Consider the following 19579-nt stretch of genomic DNA (forward strand, 5'->3'; position numbering starts at 1 on the left):
CCAGAAACCAAAGAGCAGCTCCCTGGCACACACGCACAGAAGCCCTGGAAACCGGAAGAGCAGTTCCCTGGCATGCATGAGGGCACCAGGTTTCCGGTTTCCAGCGTGCGCAAGCGCACCAGTCACCTGGTCTTCTGGTTTCTGGCATGCATGCGCATGTGAAGACCAGTTGACCGGCGCGCGTGCGGATGCCAGAAACCGAAAGCTCAGCTTCCCAGCACGCGCATGCATGCCAGGGAATTGCTCTTCCAGTTTCTGGTGCTGCTGAGCAGAACCCAGAAGAGCTGGCATGCCCGGAGAGATAGCTCTGCATGCCACTTCGCCATCATGGACGTAGTCTCATGTATTTCCCCCCCCCCCTCCTTTTTCTTCCTCCTCAGCTCCATGCAGCTCCTGATGACTCTGGCTGTGAGGTCATCCAGTGAGACCAGGGTGGTTCTGTCGCTGTGGTTGTGCTTGACAGATGTGCTGGTAAGAATTTACTTTTGGAATGGGGTGAAGGTAACGGAGGCTAGAATGCTGCCCTTTCGGTTGCTGTTACATTTGTTGTGGACAGGCTCTGTTGGATTGCAGCAGTCTGCTTGAAATAGGATCAGAAATTGTGAAATGCAACAGTATGTTTTCATTGTATTTTTTTTTTTTAGTTGGCCTTGTAAATCGATTTAACAAAAGGGGACTTGTTTTATAAAACTTGGGTTGGGCAATGTAAATTGTGTTGTGTAGCATTAGACCCATTTATAGCTTTGTCTTGATGTGAAAATGAGATCTATGAGTTGCCTTTAGAAATACGTGGCAATAAGAGAGCTTAGCATATCTGGTGAGAGATGCTACAGTTTCATTCTCAGCAATTTTCTTTTTTTAAAAAAAACCCCATTCCTTCCAACCTTGTTATTTTCTTGTGGATGGATGCATATTCTCTGACTCAGATTATAGGGTTACTAGACTTTTTTCCAACTCATTAAGAACACATAAAACTCTCATGAGGATAGTCATTTAGTGACTAGGAATTAGATTAGAAAGATTATTGAAAGAATACTTCCTCCTCCTTTGGTCTCTGAACCAAAAGCTTAGGAATTTAAAAATTGGTTTTGTTTTGCAAGACTTGAAAACTTGAGCCCAGGAATAATTTTAAATTGCCAACAATATTATTTGTATTAAGTCCTACTTAGTATAGAAATAGGTACCTGTGTTATTTTTGTTTTTCCTAATTTTTGGTGCACAGCATATAAAGTGAGATAATAAAATATTGATAGTGCCCTTTATATCATTCTATGTATTTGCTTTATTATTAATCAAGAAAAAAGACTCTGCATGTTCTCTTTCCAGTGTCACTATTCTCTGAATGAGCGTTGATCTGTAGTGAAGTCTAAAATATTCTGTGTTAAAGATACTTTCCCAAACTATGATGTATGTATATTTATTTTATAATAATGTATAGGCTGCCTAATTCCTCAGACAATGCAAAATATTTACTTTCTGGCCTTAAGCACTAAACTGCTGCCGGTCCCGGATTTCATTTTATTTCTTATCAAAGCTTGAAGAAACAAATATATGATTGAATAAATGGTGGGGGTGAGCCACATTTTTACAGTCTGTGTTTAATGTGAAATGCTCAGTTTTTTTTCTTTCAATATTTAATCTTTCAAAATGATAGTGTTACAAACTGCCACCATATGGAACTGCAGTAATATGTTTATCTTTCAAATCTTTAATTTCTGAATCTTTCTTTTCGCACAGACTCAGGCAACATTTTTCTTTGAATTTATTTTAGATAAGTAATATTTAAGAAGGCAGAGTTGGGTATACTGTTTACTAAATGACCTTGCCAAACAAAAGCTTCTGTTGTGAAAGTGCTCTATGTGGGCAGCTCCGGTTGGATTTGGGAAGATTATTTACATTACAAGTTCTCATTATAAATGTCAAGTTACATAGTAGGTGCAGATTAGCCATTAGCAGTCATTACAGTTACTGCTTGTACCGAAGAAGCATTGACCATGTCAAGATAGCCATTGTAAATAAAACATACTATTCCTGCAGATAAATTGCTTTGGGATTCACTAAGGCATTCTTGCTGTGTCATCAAACCGAATACATTTAATTAATAGGAAAGCTGATAGTTTAAGTGTGTTCACTGTTTCTTTAATACCCACCTTCTGTGGTATCTTTTTCTAGCAAAATTCCTCAGGGGTTCCATGAAGATGGTCGTTCCTGGGAGCACCACTGTAATTCAGCCGGACCACAACCTTGGAACGGAATTGAGCCGAAGCTCAGCAGAGAACTCAGTGATGGGTCCTGATACACAGTCAGTGGCTGATCAGGTGGGCCCTGAGCTGGAAGAAGTGAGGAAATTGCAAGAGCTTGTGAGGCGGCTTGAGCTCCAGAACCAGCAGCTGAGAACTAGAAGCCTACGAAGTGTGCCGGAGGCCAAAATGCTGAGCCAAGCTGATGCTGGAGTGGATAATTGCAATTCCAGGCTCAACGGCATGGAAATGAATAATAGCATCAACGTACTAATGGATAAGCAGGAATTGCAAATCGTGGCAGACCTGCATTCAGCCCTGAGTAAAATAAGGTCAGAAGCAGAGGAAAGCGGTGAGTTTTTTAAAAAGGATGCGGAGGAGACCACAATACAGCACAGTTGTGAAAACAGTTCTGACCAAGAGCCCTCCGGTGCAAAGTTTGTGAGTGGTACTCAGATGCAGAACAGTGATGCTAACACAAACGATGTCTCTCGTTGGGATTGCAACCCCGCAGTGTTGCTAGAAGATTTTGCCACAGGAGTTGAGCCAGCCTTGCAAATGAAGGAAGCAAACACAAACACGGAAGATTTCTTGGATGAAACAGCTCTGGATGAAGTGGAATTACTGGAGTTAGAGAATGGCAGCGATGAAGAGGACAGCTGGTATGTACTATATGAGATGACATATTGTAGCTCTAAAGGATTCATGCTAAGAGGGAATAAGGCTATAATCATATTTTCCAGAGCATATTATTATTCTGTTTCTCTTTCAGTCCACTGGCCCTCAAAAACAACAGTGAGCGTAGCAGTGTGACAGGAAAATGAACAGTGTGAAAGAAAGGGGATTAATTTGTAAAAAAAACCTGTGGTCTAAAATGTTTAAGAGAAACAGAAAGGAAAACAGGTATGGGAAACCAGGAAGCCTATATTTCTATTTAGAGTGCCACTTTTCTCATAAGAGATTGCCAAATGGAGTGAAAACTATTGCCAAATAGAGTTCCTTAAAGTATTTCTATTAGTATTACAGGTATTTGCATAATAGTCGATCTGTACACATAGCAAAATGTAAGATGTAAGGTCACCTTAAGCAACAATTCCTTAAGTAACCATTCCTTAAGCTCGTTATTGAAAAAATAATTGGATTAGATGAAAGAGATTGGAGACTGGATTATTGGATTTTTTTCCACCTGGGAAGTGGAAGATGCTTGCTAGAAGTAGGAAGGGGGCTATACTTGAAAAAGGGTCTGAGGATTTTTTAAAAAATGATTTTTTAAAAAAGAATGAATAAGTTCTGCTATAGGGATTCAAAGTTATAATTAACTCAGATCATTCAGAGGATAAATTGCTAGGACTATTTTTGTTAAGATTGCAAGTATTTACCTAAATAGTGTATTTTGAAAAAAAATTGAAGAGATATTACATCTCTTACAATCATCGACCAATCATTGTTTTACACAAATATTAAAATGTTTCTCCTGCCATTGATCATTATTTCCTTAGCAAAAAAATTATGTACAGGTAGTCCTCGACTTACATCAGTTCATTTAGTGACTATTCAAAGTTACAACAGCACTGAAAAAAGTGACTTACGACCGTTTTTCACACTTGGGACATTGCAGCATTCCCATGGTCACAATCCAGATGCTTGTCAACTGACTCATATTTTGGTCATAGCATCCTGGGATCACGTGATCTCCTTTTGTAACCTCCTGACGAGCAAAGTCAATAGGGAAGCCAGAGTCACTTAACAGCCATGGTACTAACATAACAACTGCAGTGATTCACTTAACAACTGTGGCAAGCAAGGTCATAAAATGGGGGCAAAACTCACTTAACAATTGTCTCATTAAACAACAGAAATTGTGGGCTCAATTGTGGTCGTAAGTTGAGGACTACCTGTTTGTTAGAAAATGAAGCAGACTTACGAGAAAGTACAGCAGGATAGATAATTTCATTATTGGATGAATGACGAAATTGGGATCCATCTTAAAAATGGAAATAATTTTGTCTGACCCCCAAATAGTTAAGGAAGGGGAAGACTTGTTATATTTCTTTGCTGTAATATTTGACATTTATTGATAAAATACTAATGGAAGCATAGAGATATCGAAATAGTTGCTCCAATCAAGCTGTCAAGTTAAAACTTTTTATCTTTCCACTTAAGGCTGTATGTTTCTCCAAGAAAACCACCGACAGATAACAAGGAATCTCCCCTGAAGTGGTGTAGACAGGTGTTGGATCACCCTAGTCCTGAGACCGAGGCAGCTTGCCGTACCCTCATCAGCAGACTCGACCAAGGTAGGCCTACGTTTTGTCTTGAAAGAAGCCTTAAGCGATCACCAAGAAAGCTAGTAGGATTGATTTGTTAACTATCGCACTTTTAAAGAACTCGGCATAATGGAGATAATGGAGAAGACTCGAGAAAAATGAATTGGATCATAAGATCAGGTCATAACCCCTTGAAATCAGGGCCTTTTTGCATTCGCTTGATACAGATAAAACCCAGCCTAGTGCTTAAGTGGGATATTGCTGAGCTAATATTTATATCCTGCCTTTATTTTGTACAACTCAAGTTAGCCTATATCCATGATGGCGAACCTATGGTACGCGTGCCCGAAGTGGCACATGTAGTCATGTCGCCTGGCACGCGCGTTGCCCATTCCTCTTCCGGGTTTCTGGAGCGCATGCACGTGCAATGATCAACTGGCCTTTTTGCATGCGGCAGTGCCAGAAATTAGAAGAGCTGGTCTTCTACTTTCCTGCGTGAGCATGTGTGCCGACAAGCTGATTTTCGCGTGTGCATGCGTGCTAGAAACCCGGAGGAATAGCTGGCTGAAACCGGAAGTTCAGTAGCTGAAACCGGAAGTTCATTTTCGGGCACGCTCATGCGCCCTGGCCTGCTCCTCTTCCTGGTTGTGGCCCAGAAGCATGTGCCTGCTCCCTTTTCGGCACTTGGTGCCGAAAAGATTCACCATCACTGGCCTATATTATGCTCCTGCCTCGTGTTTCCCTCCAACTATTCCTCTGTGAGATGGATTGAATTGAGAGAGGGATGACTAGCCTTAAAGCACCCAGCTATCTTTTATGCCTGCTTCTGGATTTGCCCCAAGTTAGAAAGCTTACATGATCCTTTGGACTAGAAGCCCTAGTTGGAGAATTTCCTCTGCCCTCATAAGGATAGAATAGAATAACAGAGTTGGAAGGGACCTTGGAGGTCTTCTAGTCCAACCCCCTGCTTAGGCAGGAAACCCTACACCACTTCAGACAAATGGTTATCCAACATCTTCTTAAAAACTTCCAATGCTGGAGCATTTACAACTTCTGGAGGCAAGTTGTTCCACTTGATATTAAGATTAATATCTTAAGAAATTGAGATACCTTGGGATAATCTTTTAAAAATATATTTTGCAAACCTTAAAGGAAATACTTTCTTTCAAATGTTTTTATGTTGTACTGTTTCATTTGAAATAGTCCTTTAATATAACTCATTATTCACATACATATAAAACTCTACTCGTTGGCACATAGCACTTAAAAATATAAAAACTTATTTTAATTCTGGCACCTACAATACATTCAGTACTGTAAATTGCTGCCCTCTGAATAATTATAATTTGAGTATCTTGCTACTGTGGAAAACATTAATATTACAGTAAACCAAAGAATGGTTTTAGAGAGATTTTTGCATGAAAACTTGATTTTGTCATCTGGCATCATATTACATTCTCAGGGAAACAGAACAATTGTATAACACTCTGCTAGCTAAATACTGTTTTTTTCGAAGTGTGTTAAGTTGAACAATGTAACAACTTAAACACATTAGCAAGTTTGTCAAAAAATTAAAGAAACTTGTCATCCACTCCTAGAATGTGAGGATGATGTACATCAGAATAAAATGATTGTTTTTCATAAATAATGCCACCTCTTTTTGAATTTTCAATATTGTTTTAAATCTCAGCCCCTAGGTAATGATGGGAAATCTTTATTTGGTTTTAATAGTTCTGTTCAAGTTTTTTGGGGGCTCTTGGGATGCTACAATTTTACAGTCCCATCATACCTAGCCAGAAAGAAGCATTTTGAGAAATGGGCCCAGAACAGTTTTCCCACTAGATAATGTTTTCATTAGACCACACTACCTGTATCTGTCCTTCATAACTCCAGAAACCTGATTCATGTTGAATTTTTTTGACATATAATAGTATCTCTAAGATTGTCCAGCTAGGAAACTTACACCTTAATGTATATCCACATTCCAGGATAAGAGATGGCAAGCTATGCATTTCTTCATTGGAGAAAAATGCCATAATACTAGATATCTTCTCCTCTAGCCTGTTACTTGGAAAGCTGTAGAGAAGAACCACAGCTCATCTTTCAGAATTCCCTTTAGCACTTCAAACCGACTCAAGTATGTCCAACAATGTGAACATTGTAAAATTCACACCGCAGCATATATTTGTCGGACACCTGCTAGTCCCAGATGCTAAAACAGGATAGCCCACGGAGAACTAAGGATTGTCTTCCTTTGTTTTAATTCCAGATTAAAACTGGATTAATCTGTCAGCCATAATTGGAAATTGAATTTATTGGTTTGTATCATGACTCAGGGGGTGAGTGTGTCTGGCATGTAACGCATGGAGATGTGGTTTGACATTCTCTCTCTCTCTCTCTCTCTCTCTCTCCTCATCTGAGTTTCTGTGTTTAACGTGGTAACAATTTGTGGCTTTTTTTGTATCTTCCTTTAGCCAGTAGGTGGAAATCCCTGTATTGCAGTCCATTGGCGTCTCCAAGTGTGCATAACTTGAATGCAGACACAGGGTCCTGTAGCAATGCACTAAACTCTCCTGGGCACTACAAATCAACTAACAAACCACTACTAACTTGCGGTAGCTCAGGTATGGCATGGCATCTGGGATACTTTTTAGAGGAATGGAGGTGGGAAATGCATACCGAGGGAGGACAAGATGTGACTGGTTTGCTTTGTTCAGTTTAACGTGATGATCTAAAGCAGGGGTGTCAAACTCAATTTCATTGAGGGCCGCATCAGGGCTGTGGTTGATCTCAGAGGGGCCAGCCGGGCATGGTTGACTGGGTGGGTGTGACCAACTGGGTGGGCGTGGCCAGCCTGATGCCACTCCCCAAACTGCTGGCATGTTTCCTCTTTGCATTGGTTAGACCGGGCCGAAGCGTCGCGGGCCAGCAACCTTACATTTTTGAAGACGGCCCCATGGGCCGAATCTAACCACATCACAGGCCCTTTCAGGCCCCCAGGCCTTGAGTTTGACACCCCTGATCTAAGGGCTTCTTCAATCTAATGCTTCCAGAAATCTTATTTAAATCTTCTTGCTTCTTTGTGCTAATTTGGTCCCCCCCCCCCCCACACACAAAAGGTCTGTATTATTTTTGTAATCAAGGACCATTGTCTGGCCCGTCTCCTTTAGACCCAGGGCATTTGATTATCCCTTAGGAAAATGGAGAATCCTCTTTAGCATGGCATTCCTCTGTTGCTTTATGTGTGTGAAAATGTTTTAACTTGCATGTATATATCCTCTCCCACGGTTGGTGAGAATAAGCTTATACAGGTAGTCCTCGACTTATGACCTCAACTGAGCCCAACATTTTTGCTGTTAAGTGAAACATTTATTTTGCTCCATTTTACGACCTTCTTGCCCCAGTTGTTAAGTGAATCTGGTTGTCCCAATGACTTGGCTTGTCAGAAGGTTGCTAAAGGGGATCACACAACCCCCGAATACTGCAACCGTCATAAATACAAGTCAGTTGCCAAACGTCTGGATTTTGATCACTTGAACATGGGGATGCTGCAGCAGTCGTAAGTCTGAAAAACGGTCGTAAGTCACTTTTTTCAGTGCCGCTGTAACTTCGAACGGTCACTAAATGAACTGTTGTAAGTTGAGGACTACCTGTGGTCCTAAGTCTATAATAAATAGACCTCCACATGTCTTGTCTGCTCTGCCTGAAGTTTTCGAAAAGTTGGAATGACCAGTTTGCTTTGAAGGTGGTAGCTGAAACAGCTTGCAAAACTCACCTAGCTGTACAGAGAGTTGATTTGCATTTAGAACCAGCATTTAAAAGCCAATCGCTTATTGCATGCTTGATTTTTTTTAAAAATAAGGACAAATGAAATACCATTAAACCATTTTCTAACTATTCTTGGATATTTGGGGTGGAGAAAACCTATTAACAGAGGTGGTATTCAGCCGGTTCGCTGGAACCAGTAGCGGAAATGCTATCTCTATGCTCTATTCTATCCTATTTAGGCACATTTTTGAGGCCGGGGGGGCATGCGTGGAAGGTGCGCGTGCCAGCAAAGCGCATGCATGGAAGGCCGGGCGCATGTGTGGATGGGGCGCGTGCTAGCGAAGCATGCGCGCACCCACATTTGCGAACCGGTAGGGAAAATAAGTGAAGTAATCCCTGCCTATTAAGACTAAATTACTGACATCTTACATTCTAATAAAAGACAATACTGAATTTCCTTTGTCAAATAAATGGAGGCTATAACATTAACTTGTACTTGATTATTTTTGTCTTTTATTACTGGATCCTTTCTTCTTTCCTTTCAGTCACAGAAACTGTGCCCAGTTTATCTGGTTTGCTGCCAATTCAGTGTTTTCACTTCCCTAAAGACAGATCAAATAGCAATACAGAAATTACATTCTAAATTGTTTTTTTTTTAAATTTAGACCCATTATTTGAGAATTCTGTAACAAATAATCCTTTAAGAGCAACGAGTGAATCCCAAAATACATTTTTTTTCATATTTAGTGCATTAATGAATTATGATATAGTATCCTCAAACTGCAACTAATGAGGGAAGGCCACATGTAGTGACTGCCTACATATCAAGCAGCTTTTAAATTGGTACTCTTGCTTGCTCTGCAAGTCTGAAATTTGGCATCTCTTTGCAGGCGTTTATCATGATTTTGATCGCAGTCATGTGAAAATTCATTTTTTGCTGAACTGGAAATTCTCCTTCCACTTGATGGAGCCACCAATGAAATTAATCAATTAGAACGGGGGGGGGGGGGGGAATCCTTACAGACCTTGCTCTCAAATCCAACATTTTGCTTTCTTTATCCTGCCAACTAAATCAGTGTATTTTGTGATACTGTATAGCAGGGGTGTCAAACTTGATTTCATTGATGGCAGCATCAAGGTTATGTTTGACTTTGGGGGAGGCTGGGGGGCGTGGCCATCTTGACGTCACTAGGGGCGCCTGTGGTGGCCCCAGTGCTCTGCCAGTGAAAATGGGCTCCCAATCTCCGTTTTCGGATGGGACGGCCTCCTGCAACCCTCTGCCAGCGAGTGTGCATCCCTCCCGAGCTCCGTTTTAACTGGCAGAGGGTTGCAGGAGGCCATCCCAGCCGAAAACAGAGATTGGGAGCCCGTTTTTGCTGGCAGAGGCACTGCGGGCCGGTCCTTCGCTATTTCCAGGCGGACCAGATCTAAGCACCCCTTGGGCTGCATCCAGCCCGCTGGCCTTGAGTTTGATACCCCTGCTGTATAGCAATGCAATAGTGGTGAATATCTCTATATTCAATGCTGTATAGCAGAGGTCTTCAAACTTGGCAGCTTTAAGACTTGAGGACTTCAACTCCCAGAATTCTCCAGCCAGCATAGCTGGCTGGGGAATTCTGAGAACTGAAGTCCATAAGTCTTAACGTTGCCAAGGTGGAGAAATATTTCTGTACAGAGTTTTACCCAGGGAGGTTGCTGTTGTAGTTTGCTTCTGTTACTTATACGATTAGCAGTCGTTCGTATGATTTCAGTAAATCAATTGCACCGATTGGACAGGATTAACTGTAGACAGACAGGAGGTGCAGCATGGCAGTTTTAAGTCTTTGCTCTTGATTAGCTTCTGGATCTTTACCTTTCCACATGGTGGTTTGTTTTGGGAGGGAAGGTCCCATTGAAAGGAACAAGAATTTTATTTCTCCAATGAATATTAAGTGGATAAAAATCGATGATTTTTTAAAAAAAATTAAATCGGATTTTAAAAAATTTAAATTGGATTTTTTTTATTTTTATCAAATTTATTTTAATAAAATGCTTTTGGAGTAAAAATCTATCTAAAGATAGTTTTCTATTTAAGATACATTAATGATTTAGTTTATTCAGCATGAAATGGAGCTTAGTTATGTAACATGAGGCTGTATCTGCAATATTGGGACTGTCTGTGAGTCAACAGCGGGTCAGAGGAGGAGCCACTGCAGGACAGAGATGACATTTGCTCTTTAAAAATTACGATTTAAATTGAGTTGATTTAAATCAAGCCTTTTTACTAGTGAATAAATTAACTTGATTTAAATCAAATCCACCCTGTAAGTGGAGAGCCCTCACTCTAGATTGGAATGGCCGTAAGGTCTGTTTTAATTTCCGTATCTGAGTTTTGACCTGCTCCCCTTGTTCCCTATGAATTTACTTTTGAAAGCCATTCAAACCGTTGCTAACTCTGAGAATGGTAATCTCTCTTGTTTGATCCTACACTGCTTTTAGTAATTTTAATTGCTTTCTGAGTAACAAACATGACAGTGCTGCTTAGAAGGGAATTAAGATTGCTGTGGTTAGTCACGAATGCTTATCCTGCTTAAACACACACGAATTTTGCCATATAATTAGCTTAGTTTCTTGTTTAATGACTAAGCGACTGCTTCTTTGAACGTGTCCAGGACTTTGTAAATAAGTAGCCTGCTTGTCTAACAATAATCTGCTCTGGCCAGTCAAGCAAATAATGCCCCCCCCTCCATTTTTTTATGTCAAATGACCTATAAAATATATTGAGGGGAAGGCTAGAAACAATCAATTGTGAACTAGTAACGTGTTTACAGTGCAACTTGGTGGCCAAAATGTCTGGTTCTCTTGTCTATTTTTTTTTTTCTTAAAATAACCTCACTTTTCTCTGAAGTATTCAAACCAAAAACAGAATATGTTTTGCAGCAGGCTTGGGCATTATCTTAAATTCACACTCTGAATTTGAAAAGATCAATTTTCAAAAATCCTCATCCATCTGCAGCAGAAATTGGAGAGTCATCTTGACTGATATAATTTAAGAAGCCCTAAATTCATGAAGAACTGATGATCTGGTAAAGCCAACACATGTTAATATTGGCAAGCTTGCGCTTCTTTAGTAGAGGATGATGACTAATATCTTCAGCCACATGCTGTTAGGGAAACCCTTCACTCATAGTATAAAAACTAAAATGTAGCTAATAAAGTAAGTTGACTTTGCATTCACAAACACAGTTTTGTATTTCTGCTGCTATAGGAAATGATGTAATTATGTTTGACCTAGTTTTGATGCCTCTCGGTGGCTCCATCCAAACTATTTTACAGGCTATAATCCTTTTCTTTCCCTGCACGTCACAGAAACAGAGTTGCCAAAGGTTTGTAGGAGGCAGCTCAGAGTAATGTCCATTCATCTGGGACATTAGGATAGGAAAGATTAACTGAAATGGCGATTTTAATAACAGAATTCTACAGTTACCATATATGGCAGGATAACTTTCCTCCGTATTGAATATTGAAAGAACTCTCTCACTTTGAAATTATTGCTGGTCAATCCTTAATAAATTTGTTTACCTTGTAAAGGTGTTTGAGTACAAAACGGGGGGGGGGGGGGAAGTGCATACAACTACAGTGCTTGTACAATTGTGTATATTATAACTGTATCTTTAGCTTCCTCACTCTCACCTTCCTTTTCCTTCTCTCCCACCTCTTTCTAAGGTTACTTGAACATGCATTCAGCTTTGAGCTCTCAGTCGTCTGTCGATAGCGAACTTAGTACCTCAGACGACTCGATTTCAATGGGCTACAAACTGCAGGACTTGACTGACGTGCAAGTTATGGCCCGCCTACAGGAAGAAAGTAGGTGAAAGCAATTTATAGTATTTCTGTCTCCACATCACCTTTTATAGGATGATTTTTTTTTTGAAACAATAATACAAAATATTATTTTTCCACTTACTGAATTTTCACTCATTCTAACAGTCCAAGAGAACAAACAGATAGCTTCTTAGGTGGGCAATTTACTAGCCTCTGCTAGTAAATTAGATGTCCCCATTTAATGATACGTGTTTGTTGTTGCTTTGGCTATGTCTGTCTAGAAGCACCTGCTCTTGAACTCATTGCAGATGCTCCTGAAGTACATGCGTGTTCCAGCATAGCTTAACAATCTTTGGGGGAAAATAGCAATAGCACTTAGATTTATATACCTCTTCACAGTGCATTACAGCCCTCTCTGAGCAGTTTACAGAGTCAGCATATTGCCCCCAACAATCTGGAGAAGAGAAGAAAAAGTATTTTCTTCTCCAGATTGAGAAAGAAAGAAAGAAAAGTCTTGCTTTTAGAGCAGGTTACATTAGACTATCTCATTATGGATCATTCAGCTTTGAAATTCTACCTTTGTGAAAGAACTACAGCATCCTACTTTGTTTCTGGTAAATTAAAGTCATTAATAGCTCGGTATATTGCATCAAGAGGGACGCGGTGGCTCATTGGCGGTGGCTCATTGGCTAAGACCCTTTGTCAGTCGAAAGGTCGGCAGTTCAGCGGTTCAAATCCCTAATGCCGCGTAATGGGGTGAACTCCCATTCCTTGTCCCATCTTCTGCCAACCTAGCAGTTCGAAAGCACATAAAAAATGTTAGTAGAAAAAATAGGGACCACCTTTGGTGGGAAGGTAACAGCTTTCTGTGCGCCTTTGGCATGTAGTCATGCCAGCCACATGACCACGGAGATGTCTTTGGACAGCGCTGGCTCTTCGGCTTTGAAGCGGAGATGAGCACCGCCCCCTAGAGTCGGGAATTACTAGCACATATGTGCGAGGGGAAACTTTACTATATATTGCATCAAACATTTGGTTTCTTACTGATAAAACGTGTAAAATGAAAAAGTTGTAGAATGGAAAAGTTGATACGCTGATGTTTGCCTAAACGTTTGAGGGAGGCCCTGTAGATTTACAATATGCTGTCCCTATTAAAACACTCCAGATTGTTACTCTGCCCCAAAATGCAGATACTGGTTACGAGTGCTGAAATGCACATAAACTACTTGTTCTGGGATTAATTGTGTCTCCAGAGATGTTAAAGCTAGATTGCAACCCTCATTTTGGCGCCTTTAAAATGATTGAGGCTGAAAGCGGAAAATGCTGCCGTTGCTTCGCGTGGGTTTCATTACATGTCTGATGTGGTTGCTGTCATCTATGCTTTGCTAGCCCTTTCGTGGGTGGGAAATATTAAAATGTCATCACAGGTATGCTAAAAACAGCCTGATCAAGAAGTAACTATGTCTTCTTGAAGACAAATTAAATTAAATTAAATCTAATTTTAATTTTTGTAATTTGGGAAAAGTTCTTTTCCTTTTCATAGGCGAGTTCAGTCCGTTTATGTTCATTGACAATAATTTTATTTCTTCTTCCATCGTTTCACTTATAAATGGGTCTTGTCGTTCTAGTTGATCTTATTTTTCTCTGTTCCTTTGCCGTTACTTATTCTCATTCTGCTTTCTTTTTTTCTCAGTTTCACTTTCTTCTTGTATATTTTCCCCTCCTATTACTTCCTCTTGTCTTTTACTTTCTATTTCCTCTCTTCTCCCTCGTTCCTCATATGAACTGAAGTGATGATCATAGAATTTGTGTGCTTTATCTATGGAATCTAGGCTGTATCTTTTTTTCATTTCAGGTGACTAATATTCCCTCAGGTATTAGCCATCTGAAATTTACCTCATATTTAATCAGTTGTCTTGTCAGGAATTGGTACTGCTTAGAAGTAACTTATGTCTTCTGTTGGCCTTGGCTTTTCTTCAGGTCTTCGCCAGGATTGTGCCTCCAGCTCGGCCTCTGTTTCCCGCCGCAGTTCCAGTGCCTCCTTACACTCCTTACGCAGGGGCACCTACAGTGACCAGGATTTTGACACATACAGTTTGGAAGATGAGGACGATGACTGCTCTTTCTCCTATCATAGCAGTCACAGATACTCTCCATCCCCACTCAGCTCACCGCGATGCCAGTCTCCGTCCACAAACGCGGATTACGGGAGGGCCACAAATACCCGAATTCGCCCCCCGCGGAGGACAGTGCAGAGCCCAATGCAAGATAGACTAAAGTATTCTTCAAACGAAGGTAGCGTGGTCCCATTTCTGAATCGGTTTTTGGACCAGAAGGTTAGATAGCAGTAGTTGGATTTTTTCAATTCTTGTTATGTTATCCTTCACAGAGGAACTGCGTCACAGTATGCCTAACCTGGCTAGGACCGGTCTGCGATCTTTGGAGTCAGTAAGAAATAGCCGGAGCTTGGACTCAGATTTACAGATTCCCAGTAGTCGACTCTCTAGAATCCATCAGGAATCCGTCAGTAAGTTGGCTTCTTCTTCTCAGAGTGTTCCATGACATTTCCTACCGCAGAGTAGGAAAGATAGCATGTTGTTTGAGAGATCTTAGTTTGCCACAGGTTTTAATGGGGCTGCACGTTCCCTGAAGTAACAGTTTTAAATCTGGAAGTTTTTTGGGAACCTTGTTTGTTTTTAGTTCAATTTCAATTCAGAATAGAGCTGGAAGGGACCTTAGAGGTCTTCTAGTCCAACCCCCTGCTCAAGCAGGAGACCCTACCATTTCAGGCAAGTGGCTGACGCATTAAGTACAACTCAGTTGACACATTAATTGGCACATTAAGTACAATAACACTAAGTACAACTTCCCTTTTTTTAAAAAAAGGCATCTCAAATGAAAATCTTTTCCCACGGATAAGAATTAGGGCCTTTATACAGTGGCAACTTGCACCATTGCTTCCAAATCCACTTTTTAGAAGCCGCAGCTTTTAAATCTGGCACACGATTTGAAACAATGAGATCTCTCTTTTAAAAAAAACAAAAAAACAAAAACAAAAACAGAAGTGCCTTTCACAACTTCATCTGGGATATCAGCTGGGTCTTCTCTGAAGAAATGTGCCAGACCAGTCATTCTTAATGTACAAGTCTCAGTCCACATTATTCTAATGTGTTCTGCTTAGAGCTGCCCTTGAAGATTGCTCATGAATTTCAGTTGTCCACAATACGGCAGCTTCATTTGCTGTCTTATTGCTGTGTGTTTTGCCATATGAATTGGCTACTAATTTAATTTGTGGTGCCCAGCTAGCAGTTTGAAAGCAGGTAAATATGCAAGTAGATGAATAGGTACCACTTCTGTGGGAAGGTAACAGCACTCCGTGCCCCTCGGCCTAAAGTGACCACATGACTACGGAGATGTCTTCAGACAATGGTGGCTCCCTCAGCTAAAAAACGGCCCCTTAGAGCTGGACACGACTGGACAGGGGAAACCTTTACCTTTTAATTTGTGGATTCAGTGGATAACTTGTAGCCCTCTATGGCCTGGATCTGCTTTAGCCGCGTGAATTTGCCTGAAAACATTTCTCTCCTTCTGGTCCCTTTTGGATAAAAGGTAAAGGTAAAGGTTCCCCTCACACATTTGTGCTAGTTGTTCCTGACTCTAGAGGGCGGTGCTCATCTCCGTTTCAAAGCCGAAGAGCCAGTGTTTGTCCGAAGACGTCTCCGTGGTCATGTGGCTGGCATGACTCAACGCCAAAGGCGCACGGAACGCTGTTCCCTTCCCACCAAAAGTGGTCCCTATTTTTCTATTTGCATTTTTTACGTGCTTTCGAACTGCTAGGTTGGCAGAAGCTGGGACAAGTAACGGGAGCTCACCCCGTTATGCGGCACTAGGGATTCGAACTGAAGAACTGCCGACCTTTTGATCGACAAGCTCAGCATCTTAACCACCAAGCCACCGCGTCCCGTTCCCTTTTGGATACACTCCCCAAATTGATCCTCATTTTATAATGATTAATACCGTCTCTATTTTCCCCTCCCTTCTGTTTTAAGGTCTGACTCCAAATAAGCTCCGTTATTCCTCCGGTGCTGGGCAGTCCCCCCTGACAGTCCGTCAGCCTGTGAAAGCAGGCCCCTGTGCTAACACTCTCCTAACCCCACGGCAGCCAGTTAGATCTGCTGGGTATGCTAGTCCGGCCGGCCGTGTCCGAAAGCTACAGTCTTCCACGTTGAACCCAAGCGCTTCGAATAGCGGCAGTTCAGTGTACCGGAGCAACAGCATGGCCTCAGGAGTAAAAAGCTCTCTTCCTAAAAATAAAGCATCGGTTGCAGGAGCATCCACTCTGAAGAGCAAGCTGAGCCAGCCAGCCAAGAGGTGAGAGACCTAAAAGCTCCTACAGAGGGTGTACAGGTAGTCCTTGACTTACAACAGTTCCTTTAGTGACGGTTTACAACGGCACTGAAAAAAGTGACTCATGACCATTTTTCACACTTGCGACCATTGCAGCGTCTCCCTGGCCATGTGATCAAAATTCAGGCACTTGGCAACTGGTTCATATTTATGACGGTTGCGGTGTCCCAGGGTGATGTGATCAGCTTTTGTGACCTTCTGATGAGCAGACTTGATGGGGGAAGCCAGATTCACTTCACAACGTTAACAACTTAACAATTGTAATGATTCACTTAACAGCCGTGGCAGGAAAAGTCATCAAATGGGGCAAAACTCACTTAACAAATGTCTCACTCAGCAACAGAAACGTTGAGCTCAATTTGTGGTTGTAAATCAAGGACTACCTGTATTTGGATTGCAGCCTAAATGCCTGACTTTGCCAACAGCATTGATCTCAAGGGCCTTTTCCGGCTCCCAGATGGCTAAGAAACGGAGCCAACCAAGCAAATCAGAGAACGATGCCAGCTGAAAGCTGGAAAGATTTCCCTGAATTGTAAAGAATCCCCCTTCCTCTTTCCCAGTTTCAGACTGGATCTAGGGGAGGAGAGCACAGGGTTGCCCCGTGATGCATTTCGGAGGCGCAATTGAGAGTAATGAGCAACTTGACTTGCATCTATAAAACTGCAGGATTGCTCCTTTTAGAAACTTTATACCCTACCTAGTTTTATTCTGCAGCGATCTGACAGACTGCGAGCCAAACCAAATAGCGGAAGATACTTGCCTTTTAGATAAATATTTTTTTAAGACTAGTAACAGATAATGAGTTCTGTCTCCTGAGTACTGTTTATTAAAGCGTTGTGCAAATAAAATGTCTGTCTGTGTACATCCCAACAGATATCCAAAGGCCAACATCCCTGTGGACGACTCTTGGAAAGATGGATGTTACTGAACCAAACCAAAAAAAAAAAAAAAGAATAATGAACAATGACTTGTTTGTTGGGTTATGTAACTGGACAACAGCCCAGCTGGCTGGGCAGGAGGACATGCTTAAGGCCTCCGTTTCCTCCCCATTGCCACCACGCTTGACAAACTGGAATGATGAATTTGGGACATTTGTTTTTTTCTTTGGACCTTGATGGCTGGATTTTTTTTTTTCTTCGTTCCTGCTATTCTTGTCTTACTGCTGAGCCTTGATTACGGTAGTTCTTGTACCTGGAGGTACAGGTGTGGCCCGAGGCACACATTTGAAGATTCGTTCATGGTACACAACAAGGAAGGAGAAGAGCATGGGATGGTGCTCCTGTGGCAATGAGGCGTTTTTGAGTCTGTGGGGTGGGGGGTTTTTCCTCCCCTTTGCAAAAGGCAGCTAGATAAGGTAAACATAATTAGAAATGACTCTTTCTTATGTCACTTGGTGTAACTTAACTTTTCTAGGAAAATTCAGAGGAGTTTTTTTTACTTGTCCCGAACAGGTATCTTCACTACTTTTATTATTATAAAACTTGAAGAAAAGGCTTTTTTAACAACAATAGCTATAGCGTGCATCGTCTGTCACAGGAGAATGTCTTAAAAGCTTGGTATGCCCGTTGTCTCCCAAGACTTGTTTATTATGTGCTCTTGCCTGCAGGCTGATAATGTGAGGTCTTATTTACCCATTTACTCTCTTCCTTTTTATCTTTTAGCTAGGCGGGTTTTCGTGGGGGTGGTAGCAACACCTTTGCCGGCTAAAAAAAATGCACTTGGAAGTGTTTCGTTCTCTCATGACCGTCACTTAATTCCTTGATACTAAAATCTACCTTTCTTCTTTTGTACAAGTCTTTTCTACTGTCCAGGGGTTTTTTTTTTGGTGATGAGAGGGGTGGGGTGGGGAAGGTTTGTTTTTGGATGAAGGAACTTGGTTTTTTAAATTAAATCTTGTGGCTCTTGGAGTTTGCCAAATGCAAGAATACAATCATACCTGGGAATGCAAACTGGCCCATCCGCCAACCCTACTTCTTGCCACCAATGTGACTTGATATTGTAGTTAATAAATGTGAAGGGGGCTCTAGTGCTACCTTGTCTTTAGTAGCAAAATTTGCGTCCTGCTGGCTTTCTTTACATAGACAGAAACACAGATAGTCCTCGACTTAACAACGGTTCATTTAGTGACTGTTCAAAGTTACGGCGGCACTGAAAAAAAGTGATTTATGACCATTTGTTACACTTAAAAACTGTTGCAGCATCTCCATGGTCACATAATCAAGATTCAGACACTCAGCAACTGACTCAAATTTATGACGGTTACAGTGTCCCAGGGTCATGTGGTCACGTTTTGTGACCTTCTGACAAGCAACGTTCCAATGGCGAAGCCAGATTCACTTAACAACCACGTTAACAACTGCAGCGACTCACTTCACAAATGTGAATCATTTTGTTTGTGTAACAAAGTCACTTAACAAATGCCTCACTTAGCAACAGAAATTTTGGGCTCAGTTAAGGTCATAAGTCAAGGACTACCTGTAGTAGACACCAGGGTGGGTAAAAATAGATTTTTTTTTTTAAATAAAAAAAATAGATTTTTTAAAAATTTAAATCAATTTTCTTAATTTAAATTGGATTTTTTTTTATTTTTATCAAATTTATTTTAATAAAATGCTTTTGGAGTAAAAATCTTATCTAAAGAGAGTTTTCTATTTAAGATACATAAATAATTTAGTTTATTCAGCATGAAATGGAGCTTAGTTATGTAGCATGAGGCACTATATTCAGCAACATTAGGACTGTCGGTGTCAACAGCGGGTCAGGGGAGTAGCAGAGATTACAGTAGCTCTTTAAAAATCGTGATTTAAATTGAGTTGATTTAAATCGACTTGATTTAAATCAAATCTACCCTGGTAGACACTATCCTGAAACAATGTCTTCTCTCAAACAAGATCCATTATGAAGATGTTGGGAGAAAAATACACTGACACTTAGCAAATGCATCGGTAATGCTTTGATATAGTTAAAGCCGAGGCGGTGACCCATAAAAACACACAATGAGAATTCATGAAGCAATTTTAAGCTTTCCTGTTAGTCATTTGCCAAATGAGTGAATACTTGGTATAGTCGGACAGTTTGTATTTGTTTCCTGGC

The 19579-nt window shown here is 41.0% G+C and overlaps 1 protein-coding gene across 2 annotated transcripts; it reads left to right on the top strand.

Moving 5' to 3' along the window:
* The first annotated feature begins 385 nt into the window (after positions 1–385).
* Positions 386–18512, top strand: LOC139322615 (SLAIN motif-containing protein-like). Of its 2 annotated transcripts, XM_070951765.1 has the most exons (9): positions 386–471; positions 2173–2902; positions 4404–4537; positions 6982–7131; positions 11981–12121; positions 14060–14374; positions 14469–14606; positions 16129–16450; positions 17360–18512. In XM_070951765.1, the coding sequence occupies exons 2-9, from the start codon at positions 2193–2195 to the stop codon at positions 17412–17414; spliced, it is 1965 nt and encodes a 654-aa protein (XP_070807866.1). In that variant the 5' UTR covers positions 386–471; positions 2173–2192; the 3' UTR covers positions 17415–18512. The 2 variants fall into 2 exon arrangements, with proteins under 2 accessions (XP_070807866.1, XP_070807867.1); XM_070951766.1 differs by lacking the exon at positions 6982–7131.
* The last annotated feature ends 1067 nt before the right edge of the window (positions 18513–19579 follow it).

The sequence above is a fragment of the Pituophis catenifer genome, unplaced genomic scaffold, assembly GCF_029215685.1.
Source record: "Pituophis catenifer annectens isolate HBS135680 unplaced genomic scaffold, rPitCat1.0.hap2 SCAF_11, whole genome shotgun sequence".
Taxonomy (NCBI): Eukaryota; Metazoa; Chordata; class Lepidosauria; order Squamata; family Colubridae; genus Pituophis; species Pituophis catenifer.